Source organism: Taeniopygia guttata, chromosome 1, assembly GCF_048771995.1.
Source record: "Taeniopygia guttata chromosome 1, bTaeGut7.mat, whole genome shotgun sequence".
Taxonomy (NCBI): Eukaryota; Metazoa; Chordata; class Aves; order Passeriformes; family Estrildidae; genus Taeniopygia; species Taeniopygia guttata.
The window spans coordinates 105,232,474-105,259,633 of NC_133024.1; the positions used below are offsets into that span (position 1 = coordinate 105,232,474).

The 27,160-nt window shown below is 35.3% G+C and overlaps 1 protein-coding gene across 21 annotated transcripts in view; it reads right to left on the minus strand.

Moving 5' to 3' along the window:
• Positions 1–27,160, minus strand: part of DMD (dystrophin) — a 1,135,802-nt gene that overhangs the window by 246,716 nt on the left and 861,926 nt on the right. For all 21 annotated transcript variants that reach the window (XM_072937290.1, XM_041719931.2, XM_041719926.2 and 18 more), the window contains 2 exons: positions 11,981–12,192; positions 5,036–5,190 (listed from right to left, as the gene is read on the minus strand). In XM_072937290.1, the coding sequence (XP_072793391.1) occupies positions 5,036–5,190; positions 11,981–12,192 (367 nt within the window). The remainder of the gene's footprint in view (positions 1–5,035; positions 5,191–11,980; positions 12,193–27,160) is intronic.

The following is a 27,160-nucleotide window of genomic DNA, read 5'->3' on the forward strand; positions in this document are numbered from 1 at the left end:
CTCAAAGGCAGCAAATATCTAGACTGAGAACTTCTTCTTTAAAGAGTGCAGGCAACAGAGATAAATATATTCAACATCTCTCACAAAACAAAAGAATTACCCTACAATTACAATATTTTCCACCAGACTTTGCAATTTTAAATTAGAATCCATTGCTAAACTGGTGTAAATAACAAGCTTCAGCATGACATGTTCATTGTAAAGAAGCAGTCTCTCTTCATGTCTACTTTCTTTGAACCTGGCAAAATTATATTGAAAACCAATCAATAAATCACCACAGAATTATGATAAAAATGAAAATTATAGTGTTCTTTTTGGAAAAAAAAAATTACATCAGAAAATGACATTTTTCATCTTCATTTAAAGTCACATTTGCAAGGATTTCTTGCTCACACTCCCATGAATGCAGCTCTATATCCAGGACAACAACTGCAGGCACAGATGTGTAAACAGACTTCTCAAGTAAACAAGTTTCTCATGGCCACAGTGTGCCTGCACAGAGAATTTTTGGAGCTGCTCACACTCATGGTACTATACAGATTTTAGGAATGCAAACTAAGCTTCAAAACCGCTGGAGAATGGAAAGGGAAAGGACGAGTTTACTTGGAGAGTGTGAATTCTTTGCTGCTTGAGTTGAGCAGTCCAAGCCAAAATGAGCAGATAAGCTTTTCAGAGATGGCTCCTAGATACTAGGAACTAACCATGAATCTTCAGTATAACTCAACAAAATTCACACTTCTGGCTGCTGCTGTGTAAATGCAGTTTTTCCTCACTCAGAATGCAACAGAACTGTAAAACAAATGTGATTACTTCCACAAGTAACATAAAGTAAAGTAGTGTTTGGATGGGTACAGTATATTAAGAAAACCTGTCTCCAGCAGAATGATTGAGCTCTTTCTGTGCAGGTAGCAAAATTATACTTACAAGATTCATGTACAGGTAAAGGTTAGATTTGTGTCTTTATAACAAGCAGCAGCTGATAAGGAACAGTTTGCTGCTGAAAGATCAGATCTACATTATGCCCTTTTTCACACTTAGAATGACTGTTTTATTATGCATTTACCTATGAAGTATATGCATCATACTTTTGTACTGATTATGTCCTTTGTTTGGCCAATTACATTTTATACTGTCCAGATGACATGCAAAATCAAGGTGCTTATACAACTGCCTAAATTAGAGAATTAACACCATTCTTAGTAAAACATGGGACCTGGTACCTCAGATCTTTCAAACAGGTTTAGAAACACATTTCCTTGCCTCTCCTTACACTGATTTTTTTTCTCTGTCATACCTTGTAGTGGGGAAAAGAAAGTTGCTTTTTATTTTTGGATTGTGGTGTGTTCTCTATATTTTTTCAGGAGCCAAAAAACCATCTTGAGCAGTGAGAACTTCCAAAACCTACTGTGTGGCCTGTACCCCATTGAGCACCCACAGGAACTAGAGGGTGATGTGAATATTTGGAGATATCTATTACACAGTGGTGGTTGGATATCCTAAACAATTCTCAGAGTATGTTATACAATTATTTTCATAATAGACACTCCATTTAAGAAAGATCTGTTTTTAGTTTGATATTTAGCACACTTAGTGGATTCAAAGGAAAGGAAAATACAGGCAGCGGTTGATATTTTTATATGGTAATTCATGTAAAATGTAAAAGGAGGAAGTAACATAACACTACCATAATAAACATTTTTTTATATAACAAATTTCCAATGGTCGCTTCTATCATTGCCTTTTTTCTCTTCTTGAGAAGACTTCAGTTCATCTGTTAGATTTATTTTTGTTAATGCAAGCAATAAAGAATAGAACTCGCTCTTAAATTGCTTCAGCTTAAATAATAAGGTTTTTTCTTGGAAAGTCAATGCTTCTAAAGAAGAAGAGTCCTGTTTACAAGTCAGTCTGGCTTTCTCCCAAGTGATCAGTTCATGTGCTTTTTAGTGTATTTTGTAGTATCAACAACAAAAGTAAAAATTGAAAAGTGTCAAGTGAAAAAAAGGGAAACAGCCACCAAGCATTCACCAACTTGTCTCTTAAAGGGCTTAGAGAGGTACTGGTTATAGCTCAATGTTATAAAAAACAACAGTAAGGCAAAGGGTAAACACACAGCAATCAGCTGCAAATCTACTTAAGCAAAACAAAACACAAGCTAACAGATGTTGCCTTAATGACTGAAGTACTTGCTTTGGCAACTATTGCCAAAAGGCAAAGTGGAATTTTACCACTTCTTGCCTGCCTGTTGTCTTAGTAAACTGGTTCATGGAAAAGCAGGTTTTACATTTTTTTCACACTGACACAAAATTCTGATATAATGACAGGTTTAAGGAAAACTAGATCAAAACAATGTAAGCGACTCTTAATTTTTAAAATAAAATATTAACAAAATATTTAGGCCATTTAACTTAGCAATATGTATAGAGAAAGCAAAATCTTCAGCTGAATATTTCCTCTTGGAACTTAAGATGTGCATAAAAAGTGATAAAACCTCTTGTAAAATACTGGAGAAATGGTCAAGAATATAATTTGGAATCTATTTCTACTGCCACTGTGAAGTGACCAAGTCATGAGAGTACTATTCATTGTCTAGAGGAAAATAACTCACACGGATATATCTGAAATCATTGCATACATATCTGAGTGGAAACTAGCCTTTCTTGAAGACTGTGACAAAACAATTCATGTCTCCTTTCTACTGAGTAAATATTCTCTTACAGTTAAAAAGATTCCCAAAACCGTAACATCTTCCCCTTTTTTTATTTTTCTATGCAATTACTTGAAAGCTGGATAGTTGAAGCATGGGGGGAGGGGGGGGGCAAAATATCCAAAGTGAAACCTCCCCAAAAAATCAGAACAAATTGGTATTTAAGTCATCCAAAGAAACAAGGACTTTGTTATCTCTTTGCACAGGGCTCTTTAACAAAGGAATCACAGAATCATCTAGGTTGGAAAAGACCTCTGAAAGCATCAAGTCAAACCCTTAACCCAATGCTCCCAAACCCACCTCTAAATCATGTCCCCAAGTCTCACATCTACATGGCTTTAAATCCCTCCAGAAACCTAGGACATTTTTTCAAGACCCACTCAGGAGCCGCTGTATGAGCAAAATACCTGACTGGTGCTTCAAAGAGCCTACAAAATCTACATGTACAGAAAATCTTCCAAGTAAAAGTCATGGTGACTCAATGTTCTCATATGTCCATATTTATCAATGTCTCACAAAAGACCAACAAAAATGAGAGAGAGAAGCCTTAGAGAAACTTATCAACTACTGTTTGTAGCAATGCTTCTTTTCCAAGTTCCCAAATCATGAGAAGTACTACAAAAGTTGCATACAAATCACTAAATTAAAAATATATTAGAAATGTAACATCATCATACAATCAAAAACTAGGATACTCATGTCACAGCTCTTACTTATTCCTATATTTTTGTACATCTTAAAGGGAAATGTCAACTCAGTCACTTAAGTAAGTCTCTTCTTAGACATAAAATATTTACTATAGTAATTCATCTAACACGTCTGTGCATTTTATAGAAGCTTGGAAGGAATGTGTTTAGAAGAATCTGTACTCTCTCTTAGCCTAGTACTTGGCAGAGCCCATGCAGGAATGGCAATTCTCACCTTTGGGCAACATTAGACATACCTGGGCTTGTGCCTGAGGCATTAACAGGTTTAGAAATGCCCCCTTAGCTGCAATTAATAAAGAGCAGCCACAGCAGCTACCAACATATCCTAGAGTTCTCACCAGGAGGGAGTTGTGATTCTAAATAGAGACAAAACCACTTTGGTTCTCATGTCGAATCCTTTAGAGCTGCTGATTGTATCTGCTCATGGGGAATGGTTTTGAGCATTAGACTCCCAGCCTTTCTCCAAATCCAGTAATAGACTCCAAACTCCTCAAACTCCTTCTCAGGCCACAGTGAGAAAAGCATCATTTTGTAAAAATACAGCTACTTCTAGTAAAGCTAAAATGGCTATTACTGTACTGGGAGAAATGCAAGCAGGTAAAATCAGAATGTTTATACTAAAATCTCAGTTTATTTTAAAATAAAAATCTTTAAATTACTGCATGCCTTTCTTTTAGTGCACATCAAGAGTATCCCTTCTCTCATTTAAACAGGGTCTTAAATCAGTTGTAAGTTTGCTTCAGAAAAATACTGCTAAGTGACTCTCATTCATATGAACAACAAACTACACAAAAAGTAGCATTAAACTTCTATAGTCATCAGTGATTTAAGTAACCACCTTTGTGCAAGATCTACTGAAGTTACTGCGTATTTAGCTAAACTGACTTCTCTGGCCTTGCTCACAGACTTTAATTAAAAACATGTTAATATATAATTAGTTTATGGTTTCAGTTATAAAGTTTAAACCAAGATACTGATTAAAATAATTTTCATATAATTTTTACGTATCTAATCTTAGGTGCAATGATTTAAAACTCTTTCACTACTATAAAGAAAGCAATTTTTACTGTAATATGTTATAATCTTGTAGATTGCATATTGAATGATTCACAATTTGTTGCCAAGTTGCAAAAAAATTGCTTTTAATAAGAAACTGACATCTAAAGCAAACACTGAAAGGCTGTGAAATATAATCAAGAATGTGGTCAAGGATTTAATAAAAACTTTCTTCACTAGAGATTTGCTTCAAAGATACAGGATAGCATTTTTACTTTGAACCTGCTTCAATAGGCTATGTCTGTCATTTTCAGATTTGGTTTATGAGTCAGAATCACTATTGTGGTCGTGTTGTGGAGATAATAGAGATATATAAAACAATGTTAAATACTTGAAATAGAATCTATCAGGTTAAGTTAGTTGGCAACTGTTTAGAGAAGAGGAAAATTGGCAGGAAGCTAAATTTTATTTGCTATAATTAAATGCTATTCTAAAGACACATTTTCAAAAAATTCTACAGAAGAGTTGTGATCACTACAGTTACATCTTCTGTACTCTCCAACCACAGCTGGACAATGAATGTTAATGGAGAGTAACAACAAATCTAACAGCAGAATTTATATCCTACCTTTTATTAATGGCAGCCCACGATGCATTGATGCTATCTGTCATCAGTTGTACCTTTCTGGTGTCATCTGCTGAATAATCACGGAGCAGCTTCAGAGCCATGTCATTTGCCACATCTACATTTATTTGCCATTGTCGTATTTCTTTTGAAAATTGCTGAAGTAAAAAGAGAAAGAAAATAATCCTCAGAACAACAAAAAAATTATAACATACATCGCATGGTTATTAGAAAAGGAGCTGAATAACTTATGCCATCTGTATAAAAAGAAGGAAAAAAGAAAAAAAAAACACTTCCACAGATAGTGGAAATAAAAATCAGTCTTTCTATATGTTTTACATTCTTTTAGTCAGAAGATCACAGGACTACTTCTAAACTCTGAGAGACAAAGCAACCAACTTCGAAATGCTGGAAAAGACATGACAGCTCAAATTGATAACCACTGATGAGAATGTTGATTATTCTTCTCTGAGATACAAATAGATGGATGCATTATTATGCTTTATGGAAACTACAATTATTTGTGACATTGAATACTGAGATAGAAAATAGAGTGAAATCATATATTTTGACTAGTTTTCTTTTTATAGTGTGAAATTATACTGATTTAGACAATTTATACCTGTGCTTTCAGATTGTTTTTTTCTTAAATTTAGTTCATTTTAGCAAATTATTTATGTAATTAGTGCCATCTACTGGAACAGCACTAAATCTGCAATAAAATACTACTGGTAAACCTATCCATATTTTTATAATGCTAATTTATGGTTAATATTAAAAAGCTTTTTAAATTTTGGTCATTTTTTGTTTCCCCCTTTCCTCTCCACCTTTTCGTCTCCTTTCTTTCTTCTCTCCACCTAGGCCAGCTGCCTCACTGCAGAAGCAAGCCAGGAAATCCAGAGCAATCACTCAGCCAGCAGCCAGCTCCCATGCATCTTTCCTGTTAGTCTTTCTCTCAGAGCAAATTTCCATATAAATGCACTGAAGCTGCATATTTAATCCATAATGTGTATCAACAAAATGAAAGAGCAAAGTTAATTGATTGCCTAATTGTACTTTTGTACTAAACAGACTCCAGCTAGCCAATAAAACGGACAATACAAGTTGAAAAACTGTTTGTATTTGTAAATACAAACAGTAAGATGCATACAAATATTTGAAGCCATTAACAACAAACAGCAAGACTCAACTGTCTTCATCGTTGTGCTTTAATATACAAATCGGGAAATACCTGTGAGGAAAAAAAAGCTTTTCCCCCCTTCATTCTCCCAAAGCAGTATTCCTTTTGAAATCTTGTTTTGACTCAGATAAGGAATTCTTCACATAGACCTGAACTTACATGCAATCCCTAGTGAAAGAGTCTAAATACTAAGTAAAAATAAATAAATGTTAAATGATTAATGCATTTAGGTTTTAATCTCAGAAGGTCTGTAAACTGATTTTGATTAAGACTCAGACTAAAGTGCACTTGCTCTTTGAATAGAGCCCTAAAGGAGTTAGGGGGGGTTAGATGTTTTTCCCCCCAAATTTTTATCTGCTAAAAGGCTACTTCAGCACCTCTGGGGTCTCTCCATCATTTAAAGCTGAAAACAGAACTTCTTCCATTTCCTGTGCTATTCCTTCACGAGAGGGCAGATCACTCTGTTACTGAGCACGTGGGAACTAAGACAGCACCTTGTTTATCTGCTTTGAACAAAGGATCCTGTTTCTACCAATCAAACATTAGGAGGAGCCTACAACCCCCTAATCCTGAAAACCATTTTATGGTTAAGCTCAACTGAAAGGAAGCTGCCTAGGTAATTTTTTAACAAAAATTCTCTTTTCTAAATAAGGAGATCTAGATAGAAGAGGCGAGAATTTTGTGGAAAACACTACTATTTTTTTTGAGGAAGATGCAGACAGGTGGTGGTTTTGGAAACAGTCTGCCAATTGAGATATTTTCCTGCAAGAATAATATACAATAAATATATAAATTTTAATATTCACATAAATATAATAATATATATAAAAATACTAAATAGGAAATAAATCTGACAGTAATTATAATTTCAGTTTTGTAGATCTTATATAGCAAATATCTGTTCTACATTTAGGACTATCTGTCTTTATTTTATTCTACCTTTCTCTTTGTTTAAAATTACACAGGCAGGCAGGTAACTTTTATTCTCAGCCAAAGAATCACAGCAGTCTGACTGTTCTCTGCTTTATATATAGAAAAGTTACCATAACATTTTGTCTACATTGTAAATTAATGGTCTGTAAACTTAACTTTGAAAATAAGATCTTTTTCCCCAGACCACATGACTAAAACTGACCTTCTAAAAGATTTGAAGCCCTGTGTTATAATAAAATAGAAGGGAAGATCCATGACAAGGTTATTTCCAAAAGTGTTGCTCTCACCATTAACTTCAACATTAATCCATTAACTTCCTGACACTATAACACAAGGTCATCACTCAGGAAAGAAATGAATATAGAGAGCTTTGGTGATGGAAACTATTTGTGGTTTCTGTTTTACTGGAAATTGATATGATATTCAACAGCTTTGAGGAGCACATGCTTCAGGTTCGCTCTGTGTGCAGACACTGAGAACAAAGTGCTGGGGTACAAGATTTACCTGTCTATCCCAACAGAGGCCCATTTACTGCCCTCCTACATGACTGCAATGAATACTTCAGAATTACATTATTTTTTTCCTCTTTTCTCTTTTATGTATTTAGGCCTCATTTACCTTTTAGCTACTTAAGACCTTTTTTTTTTTTTTTTGATTCTTTAAAGGAAATTGCTACATTACATTAATTTCTTTCTGATATTCTTTTCATAGCATTCTCTTTGTTTTGCCTGTGTTATCACTGGAATTTGCTGAGTTTATTAAAAGGCTTAAAGAATTAAGGCTGTGCATTTATCATGTTACTTAGGTATAAATTTATTTATAATTTTTAATTAGAAGACAGTAGTTGATGCTATTAGGAATAAAGCCTGTGCAATTAAGAGCCCTTGATTAAAAACAAGTAATGAAATCAGAGCTGCAATTTATTTTATCCCAAGATTGCCCAGTGGAACAAAATCAATGATGCACAGTAGTTCAAATATAGCAATATGAATGTACAACCTCATCCAGTTCTGTGTATATATCACAAATCTGGAAAATCAGGCTGCCTTTCTGTCCTTTTTCTTTATATCTGTAGCATGTTTTATCTATATACTTAAAGAATTTATTTTTTTTAATCAAGGAATTCTAATTCAGTGTTTGCCACATAGCCAATAATATGAACTAAATTGTTAATTGTTTTACTGAAATCAAAGCAGCACACTGTCAGCCCTGGAATAATAAAAACCCACAAACTGCTGATATTGTTCTTCATCTTGGAACACAGGGAATGGCAAAAGGGTCCCTAATAAGTTTCTACCCTACAAGAAATGAGCAAAGGCAAGCAAAGGCAGCCTCAGCCTTATCCACAAATGACGTGAAGTTCATACCCTGGGCTCTGCCAGTGGAAGGCTGCCTGGCCTTTTGAGTCCCAGCAGGGCAGGGCTTGTAATCAGGCTGCTATTTAATTTCCTGTTTAAATAAGTGACAATGAAGGAAAGGAATGAAAGTTGTCTGCATTCTTCCTCCTCTTCACTTTGGCTATCCCAGATGAAGTTGCACAGAGGGAGAAAAGATGCCTCACTAGCTCCTACCAAAGCAAGGAGCCACAGAGTGAGCAGGCAATTAGAGCAGTTTGGACTGGTTTGGGGTTTTGGTGATTTTTAAAATTTTTCTTCTCCTCTTTCAAACAGAAGCTCAGTATCCTATTAAGAAAAGGCTAGTTTTACACTAGCTTATGTTCTGATGACATGCTGATGCAAGGAATTCAGGTGTGATTGTGTACTATTTATACACCTATAACCTTCAGCCTGCTGAGTTAACCATCTGCAGTCATCACTAAATGAACAATAACATACAGGGCTTAATGGGTAAAGACTCTCATTGGCCAGATTGCCATATTTTGATTCCCACACCTAACATCAATTTAGTACTTCAATACCAAATTTAAAAAATCAGAATGGAAAAAATGCTGTAATTCTCAGCAAATTAATCTGAATTAATTTCTGATTCAAATTAATTATATTTTCAATTATTAGCTATAATACCCAGTTACTTTTATCTTTTAAATGTTAGAAACAAAAATTTAAAATTCTTTTAAAAACATTAATGACCATACAAGAAAGTTACAGATTTTTGTCTTACGCTGGCATTGTAAAAAATAATAATCAAGAGACGGGTATTACTGAGTTTACCATTTTCTTATGTATTGGTTGTCCTAACAGAAATGCACCAACAAAAGCACTGACTAAAAGTTCCCCTAGAGCAGAAGGGAACTTACACATTGATTCAACTCTCTTTAGGCAGACCTACAATGTTTAACAAGAAAATCAGAAGAACGCTTGGTGACTACTTTCTCACACCAAACTGTGTTGAGATACAAAGCTGACAAAATTAATAATTCTGAACAATTTATTAAGTCTTGCACTGACCTCTCTCTTTCCCTCAAAGCAAATGAATAGAAATTACTGCTTCCTCTTCAGCAGTCTAACAACAAGCCAAGAGACAGCCTACTTACTCTACATCTTCAGGGGACAAAATCAAAATATATGTGTTTGGCACAGAAGCCTGGAAAGCACTTATTTTGAGAACTTGATGTATTTCTAGGTCCTTCAGTTTAGGTAATACTGCAAGCAGAAACATAAAGCTGCTAACTCAAAAAAAAAAATTCCATTTTCCTTTGACTACATGACCCCTTATTTCAAGCATGAACATAACAGCTGAGGCTGTCACATCTGAGAAAATTTGATGAAGGATTTGACACAATAGGAATTACTGGCAGACAAAGATAATTCCTCTAGGAAGGATTGCATAGAATAAACACAGAAAGGAGAGGGGGAAAAAGAAATTCCCCCACACCTCCTACTCTCCATTCTCTAAGACAGAGATGAATTTCTTCTAGACTTGAGGAAGAAAGGCTAGGCAAAACCAAATAAATAAAAGTTAACAACCCCAGAAGAGCAGAGCTTGTTGATGTTCATGTCATCAGGAGGGCATAAATTAAGATGGACTAGCTGAGACACTGAAATTAAAATCATAGGTAAATGTCTGTAACTTGACACAACACATCCATCTCATTGGATCCAAACTGGTGGGAATGGCTGAGCATGCAGATAGCCCAAGGTAAGAGGCGAAAGAATCTGCAGGTCTCCATTCCCAATCTCTGTTTATAGGTAGATCTGTGAATAAGTACACTATTATTCTTTCTCTAGAGCAGTTGGGGTGAAGGGGAAGAATGGCATGTTCTTATTTCTCTCCATGGTTAATGTTGATCCAAACAACCCCATAGTGTTTTCATAAAGCATACTCTCTTAGATGGACATCATCTCAACTTCATATACACTTGTAAAAAAAATGGATCAAAAATCCATTTCTAAAGCAATTTTTTTTCAATTATTTTCCTAGTTAAGTAATTTGTTTTTGAAACATAAGACACTCCAATACTATGACATAAGACAGTGTTTGCACAGAACTGTTTTTTTGTTAATTGAGTCTTTGCAGAGCTAAGACATTGACTATGTTGAAGCTTTTCCTTTTTTTAAACAAACACTGGGCAGAAGCCAGGACTGTATCTCTGCAGGAAGACAGTGACAAATGGGAATCCTCTATGCTGAATGACAGTACTACACATGATCTATAACTCTTTCCAATACATCAGTGAGTGATTGCCCTTGTTTACCATAATCTACCCTTCCCAAGCAATGACCTTTTTGTACAATCTTAAATGAGACATCTTAACCTCAGCTCAGCCCTAAGACAATGGGCCGATGAACATTTTTATGCTTCTTACAGATTTTGCATTTAATTCTAAATGCAATAACTAACTGCTGATGGAGATAACTGAACCAATCATAAAATTCTACATATATCTTCTTTGGCAGCAAAACCAGTTGATGAGGACCTTAACCCCCAAACTTCATTACCATTCAGCTGTATAAATAGGACTGCTCTAAGTACACAAACTTTAACCAAAAATGGAGTGGTAGGAATTAAAAAAACCTACAAAAATCTGGTGAGTAAGAGAGGAGAATATATCACAAAATACTTGTGAAACTCTTTTCCTATAGAGGCAGGAGTCACTTTAAAAGGCTGATCAATTGGTTGATTTCAACCTTTGTCTTCCCCAGCTAGAAATGAGATATTATTAATCTTAAATAGCTGCTCTCAAATATATTAATGAAGAATGTCACCAAAGTATGATTGTTTCTATTACAAGAAACTTCAAAACGGATGCAACAGAATATTTTCTACCTGAGGTACAGCTCAGCTATACAAGTTAACACATTGAAGCACCATAATGTGGCAGCATGTGTGGTAAAATCACAAGAACAGCCATTTCAGGTTTTTGTTTTTTGTTTTTTTTTTCAGTTAATAACCCTGTCAAGATGGAAGCTGATGAGATTATCTTGTGGCAAATTTAAAACGCTTGATTTCCAAAACATACCCATTTAGTTTGCTATAGCTGGGTTTTTCCTGCTTTCTCAATTACTTCCAGAAAACCTATACAGCTTCTTTACAGTGTAGACAGCCATAGACAGCCATATCAATACTACAGAATTTCCCAGTCTACAGTACCAGTGCTCTGAGACTGCTGAACAGATGTGAAATACTTGTGCTAAAAAGGTGGGTATTCCTCCTGTGAGATCAGCCAGCTATTTGTTATGACTATTAAGTTAAGACCAATTTCATATTCAAGGAATATGCTACACATATTTTAGACTTTGCATGTCAATTTCTTTCTAATTTGCTGTAGAAGTTTTTTTGCAATGTACACTGTCCACAGTTAGAGGACAAGAGTTAGAGGACATTTTAACGACTTCACTAACTCAAATGGAAATATTTTAATGCTTAGTAGTGACCTTAAGTTCTGTGTTCTGCTTTTTCAAAGCTTCCACGGTGTAGGAAATTTCTTTCCATGACTCAAGTTTAGCTTTTGCTTGTTCAAGAACCTGCTCAGCTTCACGTTTAGCTTCCAGCCACTGTGTTGAATCCTTCAGCATCTCTTGAAGCTGCTGTCTCCGGCTTTGGAGGTATCCATGCACTTCATCCCACTGGCTCTGTATCTTTTCAACTGGTGAAACACAAAGGAAAAACAGAAGCTGAATTAAAAGTTTTTTAATTTCTTTTTTTTTTTTTTCAATTCTGTTTTTTAAAGAGAGGAAAAAATGGCATTAAAATCTTTCTAGAACTGACCACATCAGAAAACTTCTGTACTTTTAAACTGTAATTGCATCAAAGGTTAATTAAAAAAAAGGAATAGATAAACTGTTCTGGGTCACACAGTAAGGAATTATGACACACAGCATGTTTCAATACATATGCAGCAAGGAATGACGGGTTCATACCTCAAAAACCCTCATGAAATAGGACCACATTTGAGAAAAAGTGTCTGCAGTAATCCTTCTTAAGAAACCAATACAAGGTTTAGGATTTTCTAAAGAAAAAGTCCTTTAGGGACTAGAGAAATATTAGTTAAAGATTTGTTGCAAGATATAATTAATGGCTGTACTTTCCTATTTCATTGAGGCAAATATTAGCAAACTGCAAAGGCTGAATAACTTGCTCATATGCTCATGGTAAATATAAAATAACAATGAGCTTTATCCGCTGTTTGAAAGAAAAGTGATTTATGGAAACTTAAGAATCATTAAGATCACTGATAAGCATTGGCTAGTGTCCAACACCAGGCTCGTCCATAGCAGCATAAAAACACCAATAGACAGAGCTGTCCAAGAAGCTGAAGCTTGAGGCAATATAAGCAAAAAATCCAAACTCCACAAACAATAAAATCTGTGCAGTGCATTTCATTCACTTCATTGCAAATTCATAGGCCTTCTAGGGAAGGGAACTGAGATTCCTCAAGTAATCAGAAGGCAGTTGAAATATTCATTGACTGGTAGTTCCAACACTGCATCTCAGCTATTTCCAGGGTGGTGCAGCCTAAAGATATGGATGAGAAATGCTCCAGCAGGGAAAAGAGACTTCTACCTATCAGTGCTTTTCCTTCTTCCAGAAGAAAGGATAAAATCTTTCCACAGACTCAGCTGAGGTTTAGAGAGAGAGAGAGAGAGGACAAAACCTTTCAGCATTCCCTGCTGAAGCCTAGGGAGAAGAACTGAGTAAGCTCACATAGCAGCATGTTTAAGTCAAAGGAAAAGCAAAAGGAACTGAACTGGAACTGGAACACATAAAGCACCATCAGAGCACAGCAAGGGTAGCCTAAGGCACAAAGGCTTAAATTTAATCTGAAGCAAATCTAACCCCTCATTTTAGGAAGCTGTACACTCATGTCACAAAACAACTCATTTCTGTGCCCTCTCTGGGTGAGGATTTCTGATGTGAGCTTTAGAGTACACTTAACAAAGAGGCCGTAGACTTCAGAATGGTGAATAACAGAAGTGAGCTGTTGAGCAAAATCCCCCTGCTATGGCCACAGCATGTGGCTCAAGGGCTGTGCTGGAGGCTTAGGGACAAAGGCTGCCTAAACACCTTCCACAGAGTTACTGGCAACAGCTGCCACCTATTTCTTGCAAATCTTTACTTTCCCCCTTTTGACTCTGAGACATTCACATGTTCTGATTCCAGGCCAACTGGAGATTTTGGTACATTGCAGACAGAAGTACAACAGCTTGTTTGTGTCAGCTGCCCACGAAAAAGAAAATACAAACTACAAAAATCCCACCCATTTTTGTTTTATTATAAGTTTCCTTGTTAGTGGGGGTAGTTTGGGGGGCTTTTTTTTTGTTTTTTTTTTTCCCTGGGGTGAGATGATTAAGAAATGAATGAAAACCCTCTGCTTCAAAGGCAAGCTGGATCTACAATTATATCAATTTTTCATAAGAGCTGCTTTTAATAAGAAAAGCTGATCTTTCTTATCACCTAAAATCAAAATATTTATAGATGTATTGCTTCCATGAATCTCATGAGGTTAGTATGTAACTAAGATATTTAGCAGTCCTCCTCCAGGGACTGTGCTTTTTGCAGCCAGACTGAGTTTCTCATCAGATACCACAGTCCTGGGATTCCATGATGACCAGTTCTCCCACCCAAGAGGACAATGAAGCTGCATAATGAAAACTGCATTCAGGGTATCCCAGGAGCCCATTTACACAAGTGACTATGAATACACAAGCTCCAAATCTATGAAAAACATTTCCCATTTCTCTATGAAAATACTTGGCTTAGCTCCCTCAATAAATTTTTTAATATATACACATGTACATATATATATTTACTTTTGGTTTATTACAGACTGGAATTGAAGAGTTCAGGAAGTTAGTAGGTAATCTAAACAAAACAAAACAAAAAAAACCCCAAAAAAAAATGTCATTTTCTTGCACTAGTAAGTGACCAAATCCAATTTAAAAAGTACTTCACTTGTGGTTAAACACACCATGATATCTACATAATTAATCTGGCTTTTCTAAAGTAAAGTATACCAAAAAGTGAAGTGCTATTTAGGATAAAATATGTATAAATAATTTACTAGAGAGGCCTTTATAACTATGACAATATAATTTAATCTAACGCAACATAAAAATCCCCCTCATTACTTTACATTTGGGATTTCTAAATGATGCTTCAATTTGATTGACTTTTGAATAACGAAAACCCCAAGGCTCTAAAACTTAAAATATGAGGTTTACTTCCAAAATGAAAACCACAGCATAAATCCGTGTCTCTTAAGAATGTATTTTGTTCATGTTCATTCTTTAGAAAGGAAGATGTATGCCACTTACATTTATGCCAATAAAGAGCTCAGAAAATGTAATTTGAGTACATATTGTGTTAGAACTGACCCCAAGGACCCATGAACCCCTTCACCTGCAGCTAATAAGTTACTGACTGCAGATGAGAAGGGTCAGAGAATTGTTACTAAATCATGCTGGACAGCAGTAGACAATTTTTAAATTGTGAACATCATAGATGGTTTGTGCAAAGGTACTGGAACATATAAAAGGTTTTTTCTGACTGGGTACTTCTGGGAATAGGTTTATCAACATATCTAGGAGTGTTTCATAAAACAGCAGAGAGGAATCTCAGTCCAAAGTTCTTTCAGGTCAACACTCTGACCACAGCCTTTAGAAGAGCTATTTAGAAGACTTTATAAAATCCTTAAGATCCCCATGTGTATATAAAGGACTGGACTGGGTTTAGCTGGGATAGTTACATTTCTTCTCAGTGGCTGGTAAGGGGCTGTGTATTGGATTTGTGTTGAACCCAGGGTTGATCATACAGAGATGTTTTTGTTATGGCTGAGCAGGGCTTACACAGAGCCAAGGCCTTTCCTGCTTTTCCTGCTGCTGCACTGGTGAGGAGACTGGTGTGCCTGGGAGGTTGGGGGGAGACACAGCTGGGACAGGTGACCCCAGCTGAGCACAGGGATATTCCAGACCCTGTGGCATCATGGATCAGTGCATAAGTGGGGTAAAGAAGGAGCAAGGGGAGGAAGTTTGGAGGGATGGGGTTTGTCCTCCCTGGTCACCATTACCTGTGATGGGGCCCTGCTCTCCTGGGATGGCTGAACACCTGCCCAGACATGGGAAACGCTGAATTAATTCCTGGTTTTGCTTTGCTTGAACCTGCAGCTTTTGCTTTCCATATTAAACTGTCTTTATCTCAAAGTTTTCCAGCTTTGACCCTTCTGATTCTCTCCATGGTCCTGCTGCTGGGGGAATGAGTGAGTGGCTGGCTGGGGTTAATGGTTCAACATAGGGAAAATCAATTTCTTTCAAAGTTTTATCACCCTTACGTGGAATGAGGAAGACAGGCCTAGAAACAAGAAGTTAGGTTCCAAACTCAGAAAAAGAGAAGAATCAATGGCATGTGAAGTAATTGTTCCAGAAAAATGAAATTGCACAAGTTTTGGAGAACTAAAGAGAAAATGGTATTACTATTTCCTACCTTGAATATAAGGCCCTCAATTAATAATATTAAATAAATTAAAATATATATATATAAACCAAAAGTGGACCAATTGCAAAGATGAAAAAAAGAACCTAAAAGTTAAGTAAGAACATCTAGTATGACTAAAAAATGTAAGTTTTGCAAGAAGAAGGTAATGTAACTGTTGTTACTACAATCTCCATTATAATAGCATATTACTGAAATGAGACTCTAATCCTTATGTTTTATATGTCATTGATCTACATATTGTGACAGCTACACATTGGAAACACCTAGATAGACACAGCAAACATGGCTCCATGTGTACTATTGATATAACTGAAACACAGGAATTTTAAATAATTAGTAACAATGACAAAAGTCTTTTTTCCCCCATAGTTAAGTAGTTTCTGAAGCATCTCAGTTTACATTGTTCACTACAGCTAAGTCCTGTACCTTCTACATTTCAAAGCCCAGAGTCTTATTTCTTAGTGTGGCATGTCCTTGCTCTATTCCATTTTCTTCATTTCCTTCCTTGCCCTAAATTTGACAACAGTACAATATCTTTATTGTAAGAATCAGTATTAACAATTATCTCAAGGAGATTTTTACTGACTGCAAAGGTGCAATCTGGAAAAATCAAGACAGAATTTTCTTTACAGCCTTAATGAAAATAAATATTTTATCAATGCATGTAGCCACATGCATTACTAGTAACTAGTTTTATGTGACTATAAAACCACAAAAATATGTGACAAATCTAAACTGAGTGTCAGAAAAACAAAGTATACACAACAGGTTATCTCCTGAAGTGAAAACTCATTCCCATTCATTTCCCAATCACAGTGCTCCAGCAGAAGTCCTCATTGTATTCACCTACACAACTTTTGTGCTTACTTACTGGAAAGTGTCCCAGCATGGCTCCAACCACTCCCAATTCAACACTGAACTCTCTCAAATGAGTAACTTAGGACATGGTGAGATTCTGACAGTATGTAATTTCAAGGTTGCTATTCAATTTCTTTTTTTCTATCTCTACTATTTCCTTGCTGATCAATAGTGATTATATACTAAAATGCACAAAAGAAATTTTGCTGAACTGAAGTTCTATAAGCAACAACAAAGCAGAAAGCAGCATCTAAAGTAATCAGACACAAGACAGGTATTCTTCAATCTGGTTATCATTAATTTCATACAACAAGGAAAGAACACACTTAGTGAAGGACACTGTGTCCTTAAAATTCAGTTTTATTTATTAACAAAATTTTTTTTGATAGGTGTTTTCATAGTCATTATAGTGAAACAAACAAAAATTAATTTCTTTATTTTTCTTTGGTAAATGTTCATGCCATGCTACCAATTTATCTTATTGACAAATATAACTTCAGTAGGAGAACTTACTCTCTGCTGTTTATAATATAACTACAATGGAAACAACAGAAAAGGAGTCTGAGAAGAAGCTATCAGTCACAGGAGAAATTATGTTTGTGTCACTAGAACATACATATTCCATACGTGGCCTATGCAAAGATGAAAAAAGTATTAATTCCATGCCAGTTTGTTAATTCCATTGAATCTAGTACACTCTCCAAAAAAGTGAATAACTTTGTGAATAGCAAAAGAATTTGTGCAGTAGAAATGCTCTACTTTCCTTGTCCAAAAAATTACACAAACTACACTAATTTTGCACTGTAGGAGACTTCTTCTCAAAAGCATTATTGTCAATATATTGACATATTCCTATAAAAGCAGTTTTTTCACGGTATTTTCATAGATTTGAAGACTAAATCTGATCTGCTGCAGAATGTAACTGGAAAACAGCAGAGTCATAGCCAGTATTAATCCATGTTATCAAAGCTGCTGATTAACTGATTTTCAGGTTGGATTAATTTTTGTTTGAATTGCAGCCCAATATTATACTTTCTTTTGAATGTTCTGGGTAGTTAATTGTTATGTATTTCAGTTTACTTCATCTGCTTTTTACTTATCTATGCATTTATCTATATTAAATTTAGTTGGTACACTTTTGTAGCTGTACAACACTACAGTATTTTTCAGTCCTCAGAGTTTTACGTGAGCAGGTTTTATGAGAGGCATGATGGAGAAACTAGAAAATGTGGATCTAAACAGAGATATTCTATGTTACTGCACCTTTTTTCTGTTACTGCATCTTTCTTCCACTAATCAGTATAATCTTCCACATAATAGGGATAAATAAATTGTGAGGGGAAAAAATAAATGTTTTTATAGGGTTACAAGACCATCCTGAAAGAATGCATTCATGCACTAAATGTAAGACTTTCTGATTTTTTCCAGTTTTGGTTCAGTTTTCTGTAAACAACCTAAGGGGAATCTCAGCTAAAATATAATTTAAACTTTGTCTTATCTTGCGGTTTCCTTGCTTTGTATTATTGTATTGTTCTAAGAAAATAAGTGAAGCACTTTTTTTTTTTTTTTTTAACCAGGAAAGTATTTCTTTTAAATTCTCAATTTGTCAATTATTCCTTGCTGTAAGTGCTTTACTTTCTCTTCTCCTGCCATCCAGAACAGGAGGTGTCTGACTTGAGTCTTATTTTTCAAAGTGGAATCACTTTGATAAAACCTATCATACAACATCCCTTGACAAAAGGATGCTGTCTCTGTTCTGAAGAACAATCTGAATATGTGAGAGGCTGGCCTAGGGACAACATTTGGATGGTAGATGCAGAGTCAAGTGAGGATAAGTTTAAAACATTTATTTTTTAATTGCTGAAGTACTTAAGGAGTTACAGGGACAGTTTATCCCTAAGTTGCTGCCTGTTTCATTATGGATCTGGACAGGACACAGAATCCAGCAGAGAACAGCTGGAGCCAGCCTGCTCAGGTGGTGATTTCTGCTTCAGCTGTCCTTCAGCTTTCCTTGGAGAGAAGCATTTCTCTTGACCTTTTCCAATGGCTTATAAAAGTTGTACTTCTTAAACAGTGACCTTAGGAACTTATGGCAAAAGTTTAATGTACATATGGAAAAACACTAATAATGTGTCATCTAGGATATTTTATGCATCAGTAGTCAATAAAGTGATGAAAGGATTTAGCCAATAAACCCTATATAGTGGGGTGGCAACACAGAATATCAAGCCTAATGTGAAGTCTGCCATTTTGCCAGTAAGGTGTCAGATGTAGCTTTTATCCACCATTAATATATTAATGATTTATTTATATTTATTTATATTTATATCTATTATACCTATGTTATTGATTTATATCAATGATGATGTATTTATAGAAATATTAATCCTTATAATAAAGTATCATAACACATAATGTCAGATTTTTTAAAAAGCCCATTCCTACAGAACATTAGGCAAAATATAGAAATTATATACTCAAACTAAACTGCATTTAAACAGCAACCTGCAATCTATACTATTGTGCAATATACAGTTTCTAGGAACATATAAAAGGTGTTGCAAAGGAGACAAGGAAGAAGAAGCACTCAGAACCATTAGCTGTCTTTTGGGACTCATGAACAGCAATGGAAATGCACCTGACAGACCAAGGCAAGAAAGTCCATAGGAGAAGAATGTTACTTTCTCTGCCCTCTCAGAGCTTAAGAAGGACAGGAAATAAGGGATTTCAACAGATTTTGATATGTTTGGGTTTTTTTTAAACATACAGAGTCATAATCTTATTTTGTAGTTTGACACTTTTGGGAGGTAATTATTTCCAACTATTGCAAGTCTGATTTAATTTTATTTTGTTTCACTAGGGCAGAGCTTATTTTCTTTTATCTAAAAAACACTTCCACATGTTCAAACTAATGAAGGTCACTCTGTTCCTTTGGAAGTGTCAGATCAAACAGACTGAACAGAAAACTGTCAAATGGTTTCTGCTAAGCACCAAGTGAATAATTCCCAACACTGTTAAGCATGCTTTATACCTTGCTATAGAGAGTGGGAGTTAGAGACCAGACTAAGCTGGTAGCACATCTAAAGAAATTAATTTCTTACACCAAGCAAAAAGTAACTTCCATGACTGAGCACTGAGAAGGGCATGCAAGAGGTTGTTTTTTTGGAAAACAGGTCCCTCAGAAAGCATTCACCAGTTTCTCAACTTTTTACAGAAGTATTCATGTATATAACATTTATCACCTTTCAAATGAAGTTTTCATGGTAATTTATTTTGCTAAATGAGAAAAAGAACAGATCATGAGATGCACAATGTGGAAGACCATTTGCTTTGCATTTTAAAATGTCATACAGTCTGTAAAATTCTGATGTGAGAAAGAAACACTTAGCCTAAAGAGATGTAGGATTCTTTAGAATTTAGTATTAAACAGGTAACAAATCTAAGTGTAGTTTTGCTAGAAACCTACAAAGCATATGTATGCATATAAATACATACAAAATATATGTATTTGCATATACACAAACTATTGACAAGGGAGATGGACAGATTAGAGAATGATCTTTTGATACCTCTCTGTTGTCACCAGATCCTTAGGATCAGGGCATTAATGGAGAAATGGATTGACAAAACAAAAATCCCACTACTCTGGCAGAGTCAGCAGTAATTCTTCCACGACCCCAGAAGCAGGATGCATATGGACATGCCCTTAGAAATTAGCTAAATTATCTTTTTCTACAGAAACTCTTACCTTTGGATGATATAAAAATATGACTTCACTGTAACAATGTACTAACTGAAAAAAAACCCAGGGAGTTTCCTTGATGGAATGATTTAATCATCTTTCAAAATGTTTGATTTATTCTCTTTCCTTTGTTGCATGTAGAAAATATGTACTGCATTATTAAACTTAGCTTTCTTATATATTCATAATATAATGATGAAGACTTTCATTAAATTTAGAAATTATATTTAGACTGATGAGAAGTACCCAAACTAAAGCCAAAGGATTAATACTAATCTGATTAACTAGATGAGTGAATATGTAGGTAATCCAATTGTTTCTGCTTAAAATATATAGAAAAGTTTTCAAAGAACTGAATAGCAAAAAAAGCATTAATTTCTGTATTTTTTTCATTGCAAGGTATAATCAGAGGCAGCTAGGTACTTTAGTATCTATCTTTGCCCAAATGTATGTTTTGGTTTTTTTCTAGGATTTTGGTCACTCAAGATATTAAAAGGAAAATAATTGATGGTTATATATCTAATTTGTGTTCATGGATGATTGCTTTTGTAATAATCAACCTGTCTTCAAAATATTTATTTCAGAAGACATGTCTGTGCCTGTATTTAAAAATGGAATATTAAATTAGTGATATTGTATTTTACTTTCTCTGAACATAATCAAAAATGTTATTAGCATTATTAAAGTACATCAGCCTTAATATACTAGTGCTTTCATAAACTTACTGATGCAAAAACATAATGTTAGGTTGGGTAGTTTAAGTCCTGAAATGTGTGAAATTCATTACCTACCTAATGAGGCGTATAGGCAGTGAAATTGAGAATTCTTAGTACCACATAACTTTGTGTTGCTATCATGCATTCATATTTACACTGCATATTCTTAATGTCATCAGCCTACTACCTCCTACTGAGTTTGGGCTGAGACTTGCTTTCCAAATATATCTCTATTTGTTATTCTGTAGACTGATTTGCTTTGGCTTTGATTTAATAGATCCAGCTCTTAGTGTAGGAGCAAGAGTTAGGGAGATGTTAAGAGAATGAAAATAACTGGCAAATTAAAATTGACTTAATACTTCAGCTATCAGGTTCCAAGTTACTGAAGCAAAGTTTTGCAGACTGTTTGTATTTCTATTTTCTTCCACAAAAAAAACCCAGGCAAGCACAGACTATTATGGATCTTCTCCTATGCCTTTTCTGACACTACCAAATCACTCCACCTCCATAGCACACAACTCTCACCAGGGTCAGGTGGGACGAAACTCCAGAGCTCCACTACTACACAACAGTGACAGAAAACTGGGTGCTGGTAACGGTACTGAGCTCAGTATCCCAAACAAGCCATGCATGCATCAGGAGGGAAAAAAAACAGTGTGCCAAATCAAAACCACACCAGTTTTGTCTTTTATATTTATTTTCAAAGCAGAGAAAACTTCCAAATGAGCAAGAACTTATTTGAAAGGAAAGAAATAATAGTAGGATTTTTAAAATATTTATATATTCAGCGTCAAGCATAATTTCAGGTATTTTGTACTGAGTTACCAATTTTTTATTTCGGAAGAGAAACTGAAAACTGTATAAATTTTGTTTACAAATTACCAATTTCTTAATCACAGACTCAGAATGGTTTGAGTTTGGAGGAGACCATTAAAGATCACCTAGTTCCAACACCCTATTATGGGCAGGGAAACTTCGAGGTTGCTCAAAGCCCCACCCAGTCTGGCCTTGAAAACTACCAGGAATGGGACATCTGTAATTTCTCTGGGCAACCTGTTCCAGTGCCCCACCACCCTCACAGTAAAGAATTTCTTCCTAATATCCAATCTAAACCTGCTCTCTGTCATTTTAAAGCCCTTCTCAATGTTCTATCACTGCTGCCCTTATAAAAAGTCCATCTCCAAAGCCAAAAGGCGGCAGTGAAGTGTACCAGGAGCCTTCTCTTCTCCAGGATGACCAATCCCAGCTCTCAGAATGTTTTCCTAGAGAGGCGCTCCAGCCCCCATGGCCTCCTCTGCACCTACTTTAATAAGTCCATGTCTGTCTTGTACTGGGGACCCCACAGTTGGATGCAGCACTTAATAATGCAGTGAAATACCAGATATACAGCTTCACCCATGATATATTTTCAGGGACAACAGACTATAAATTCCAGCACAGACAGAAGCTTATAGACTCCAAAGAAAGTCAAGTTTACACAATGGATTATCAATTGTCCTGGTGATTTGGGTAAAATAATTCTCTTACAATAATCTTGAGAAGAAAAGCATCAGATATCGAAAGACTGAAAATTTTAAACATCTACCCTTTTTTTTTTTTTTTTCCCTTGGATTTACAGTCACAGTCTTTTAGATAAATTGCATCAATTTTGAACTATTTCCAAAGATTGCTTGGGGCCCCTGCTTTTTTTTAGATTGACATTTCCACAGTTCTTGGAACTGTCCCATTCTCTCTTCCCTCCCACACTTGCACCAATTTTTTAAGTACTCCACAAGGTACAGTCAGTCTGATAGTGGCTAATCCATACTTTTTTTTATGCAAAGAAAGGCAATCTCAGCTTCCTAACACTTGAAATTCTTAATTTCAATTTTGTTGAATTATAAACAGAGAAGCAGTTAAATTTCACACTTAAAATGGCTAATGCATTTCAAAATAAATATCCAAGAGTCAACTAAGGAAGTAACATACAAACAGGAGAAAGAGGTATTTCTTCTGAAAATTCCGTAACATTCAAATATTTTGAGCATTCTCTGTCAGTTACAATGGTCTTCTTTTTAATTAATTCTTGATTAGAAAATGAGTCTCCCATCATAAAAAATGCTGGTATTTGAATTTAAAAGGAGCACAATTCTGCAAGCATAGGACTGTACCAGAAAAAAACAGGCAACATTTTTTGTTTTCCTATTCTGAATTTAATGGACTGGTTCTCAAGGTCACATAAACAGGGTCTGTGGAGCCTGGTATGAAACTACACTTATTTGTTCCTTAACAACTAAATAGATACATTAACGGTAGTAAAAAAAAAAAACCCTAATCAACATTGTATCATATCTGTCATCTTAGTGCAATATTTTAACTAATAAAGGGGGAAAAAAAAGTATCAGTTACACCAATTTTGAGAAAAAGAAAGACATGATAACTTTCCTTTTACTATTTCTTTTTTTTTGTCTGAGGTGTTGTGTTTGCTCTGGGGTGTTTTGTTTTCTTTTAATCAGACATCAGTGCTTTGTTCATGTTCTCTATGGTACCCCAACACAGATCAAAACATTGGTGAGACACTGTGGGCTGAACTTAATCCACTTTAGACAAACACTTCAAAGTCACCATTCTGATATGGCTTAAACTCAGCAAATTTTGAACCTAACACACTGCATTGGACATTAGAGAGCATTTCTTTACTGAGAGAGAGGCTGGATAGTGAGAGAGGCTTCCTGAAGAGGTGGTGAATGCCCCTTGTCTGAGAGCATTTAAGAGGCATTTGGAAAATACCCCTAAAAAGTGCTTTAACATTTGGTCAGCTCTGAAGTGGTCAAGCAGAAAGATTAGATGGCCACTGTAGGTCCTTTAAAACTGAAATAGTCTGTTCTGTTCTATTCTGCATTTTACTATACTCTTGGGAAATGACATAAAATGAAGCAAAGAAAATTATCCAACAAAGAGATTAAACCATTACTTTTGCTACCCTAATATTATGCTGCAGTGAAGGAAGCCAAGTGTCAAAAGTACAGGAATGCAGAGAGACTGTAATGAATATTCTGCAAAATTATTACACCCCTTGCTCTGAAATATGGCAGTCATTTCTAAACTTAAGATGATGAAGCAGACATAAACACAGTCTGACACTTCCACCAAAAATTTCCATAGCATAGGCGTTTGCTCAACTGTACACAAGTTCCTCTCCAATTAAAATATAACAAAATAGATCTTTTCCCTAAATATTCTCTTTTAAGATCTAAGTTTTATCAGGCCCAAATGCCACCACTTTCTCACCACATATCAGAGTACTCATTATCCACCCTCCTTTGCTGTTACTCAACTAGGGATTGTCCTCTGTCTAGTCATTCTCTCACCTGTTATGGAATAGACTTGCTGATAAGAAAGGTTAAATAGAATTAGGTAGTCTCCAGAACTGTTTTGGTTTTTTCTCTTTTTGGTATGATAAAGGCTGAAACACTGTTATCCGCGAAACACAGGCTGAAAAGCCTCAGAGTCACTATTTGGTCCTGAAGCCAGTAATGAACTTAAATTCTTTGCATGACCTACAGTATTTCATACGTAACCAGTGATGGTTTGTATACATACCAGAATCAAATCACCATCTGGTGCAATCACTCACCAAAGTCTTAAGACCTTTCTCACATAGACTAAGCCAGTATTTGCTCAGGTTGGACTTGCAAAGGAGCTTTGGGGCTGTGTAAAACATTGCCTTTGTTTTCAGTTTATTCCTGACTCAAGCAAAACTAAAATTATGATAAATTTATATCGAGGATAGCCAAATTAAAATCCTTAGGCCAAACATACTTCAGGATGCTTAACTAGATTGTCTGAGAACAACTGCATGTTCCAATATATGTTGTTTGTGGATTGCATCCATTTTAGGAAATGAGATGGGACACAGTGTACACCACAACCTGCATTTTCCTGATACGGCTGATTATGTGGCATCTAAATTTAGCTTGTAATCTCTGCTGAGCAGGACCTCTGTTTCCTGTTTGCCCTCTAATTATTACAGAAAATTATGGTCTGGTATAAGTGAATATATACTGTTCTGACACAGTATTTAAAATAACTGTGGACATTAAATATTGCCCATCCATCTGTCAGTGAATAAATAATTTGATCACATTCTCAAAACTTTCCTTCTGAAAAATTCCTTTTTATTTCCATTTATTTTCCTTTTGACTAATGAGTTGTTGCATGAGCATAGCTCGTCTTTTTGTATCATCATGAATAAGATAAAAATAAAATGGATATTTTTACTGTTTACATGTCTGCTTCTAGTTAAATTTAAAATGTTCTGTGCAAGCTACTATTTCTAACACAGTGCTGCCTTAAAACAGGGATCAAAACAGCAAACACTTAGGTTTGTTAGATTCAAACAAAGCAGGTGGAAAAATCTAGTCTTCTGAAGAGATATGGCAAAGAAATGCTGGAATAAGAGATATTAACCCACCTTAACTAGATAAAGACCTGAACACATGAAATTAAAAGACTTTTCTGGAATTATAAACAAAGTCTGTAGCAGATCTGGAAATTAAATTGAGGTCATTCTAACTTCTAGTGGTGCAAGAAGTTTGCTCTTACTGTATTTTCATTGATATCTAAAGGCAAAAACAAAAAAATCCATATACTATAATACAACTGATGTGAGGCTTCAGGATAAGTCAGTGCTTAGTGTTTGGCAGGGAACTTCTATGAAGAAAAATTAAGAATGGCAAGTGTTCCTTGGATGTAATCATATATTGCAAGAAAAGAATTGACAATTCCTGCTTTGCTACCCACTTACCAATAAGGTCTTGACTTTTCACTGTGTGCATAATGGATTCTTAGGTTATCCTGGAATATTTTTTTTATCCTTACCTTGCCTGTTTTTTTACTGATTAAAAGTACAGACACGACTAAATTATTCCCTAGTCCATGTGTTTATATTTGCACAGGGTGACAGGTCCTGTTCCAGCTACATGAGAGCAGGAATACTAGTTGCCTGACTTTGCTTTCAAGGATGAAAGACTTCCATCACTTTCCACCTGTGACTTCACTCATAAAAGTCAGCATGTATGGGGAGCCACTAGAACACAGCATCTTCACTGTTGATGGCAATTATTTATATTACCCCTTTTATCATTGCAATTTGACTGAGTCTTTCCAGTATCAAAGAGAGAAAACATTCTTTTCTGATTATCTGGCCACTACACAAGTCAATGGAACATTCTACTTCTTCTGACAAGATGTAATAAAACCTCTTTAGCATTTATTATTTTCATTTTTTAAAGTATTTTATATAAGTGTTAACTAACATTTGCAAAAATGAGAATGAATTCAATTTTGAAATGCAATGTAATCAAAGCCAGTTTTTTTTTTTTTTTTTTTTTTTCTGTAATGCTGTAAATAGGAAGCCTCACATTAGATACTGTTAAATATGTTGAAATCTCTAAAATAACTCGGTGATTGCTTTCCCGAAGAACGACATACTCTTGGCAGTTTTGGTCAATTAAATGCTTCCAAAAAATATTTTAACTTCTTTAATTAAGATGTGAAAGACTTGGTACCCTAAGAAGCAATCTCAGTTTATTTCATATTTGCATACCATTGAATCCTTCATTTTTCAGAAATATGTGGTACTAACAATTTCAGAGACCTACATGCGTATGATCTGTTATCTCATCCTCTGTGGCAGTTTCATATCTTCCCTTTGCATTTTGCTTATAACACTTTTGCAAGTAAATTTATTTTTTTCTGAAGCTACTGAGGTGTTACTCTTGCTAAACTAAAGACAGAGAAAGCTCCATTAAATGGATATATGAATG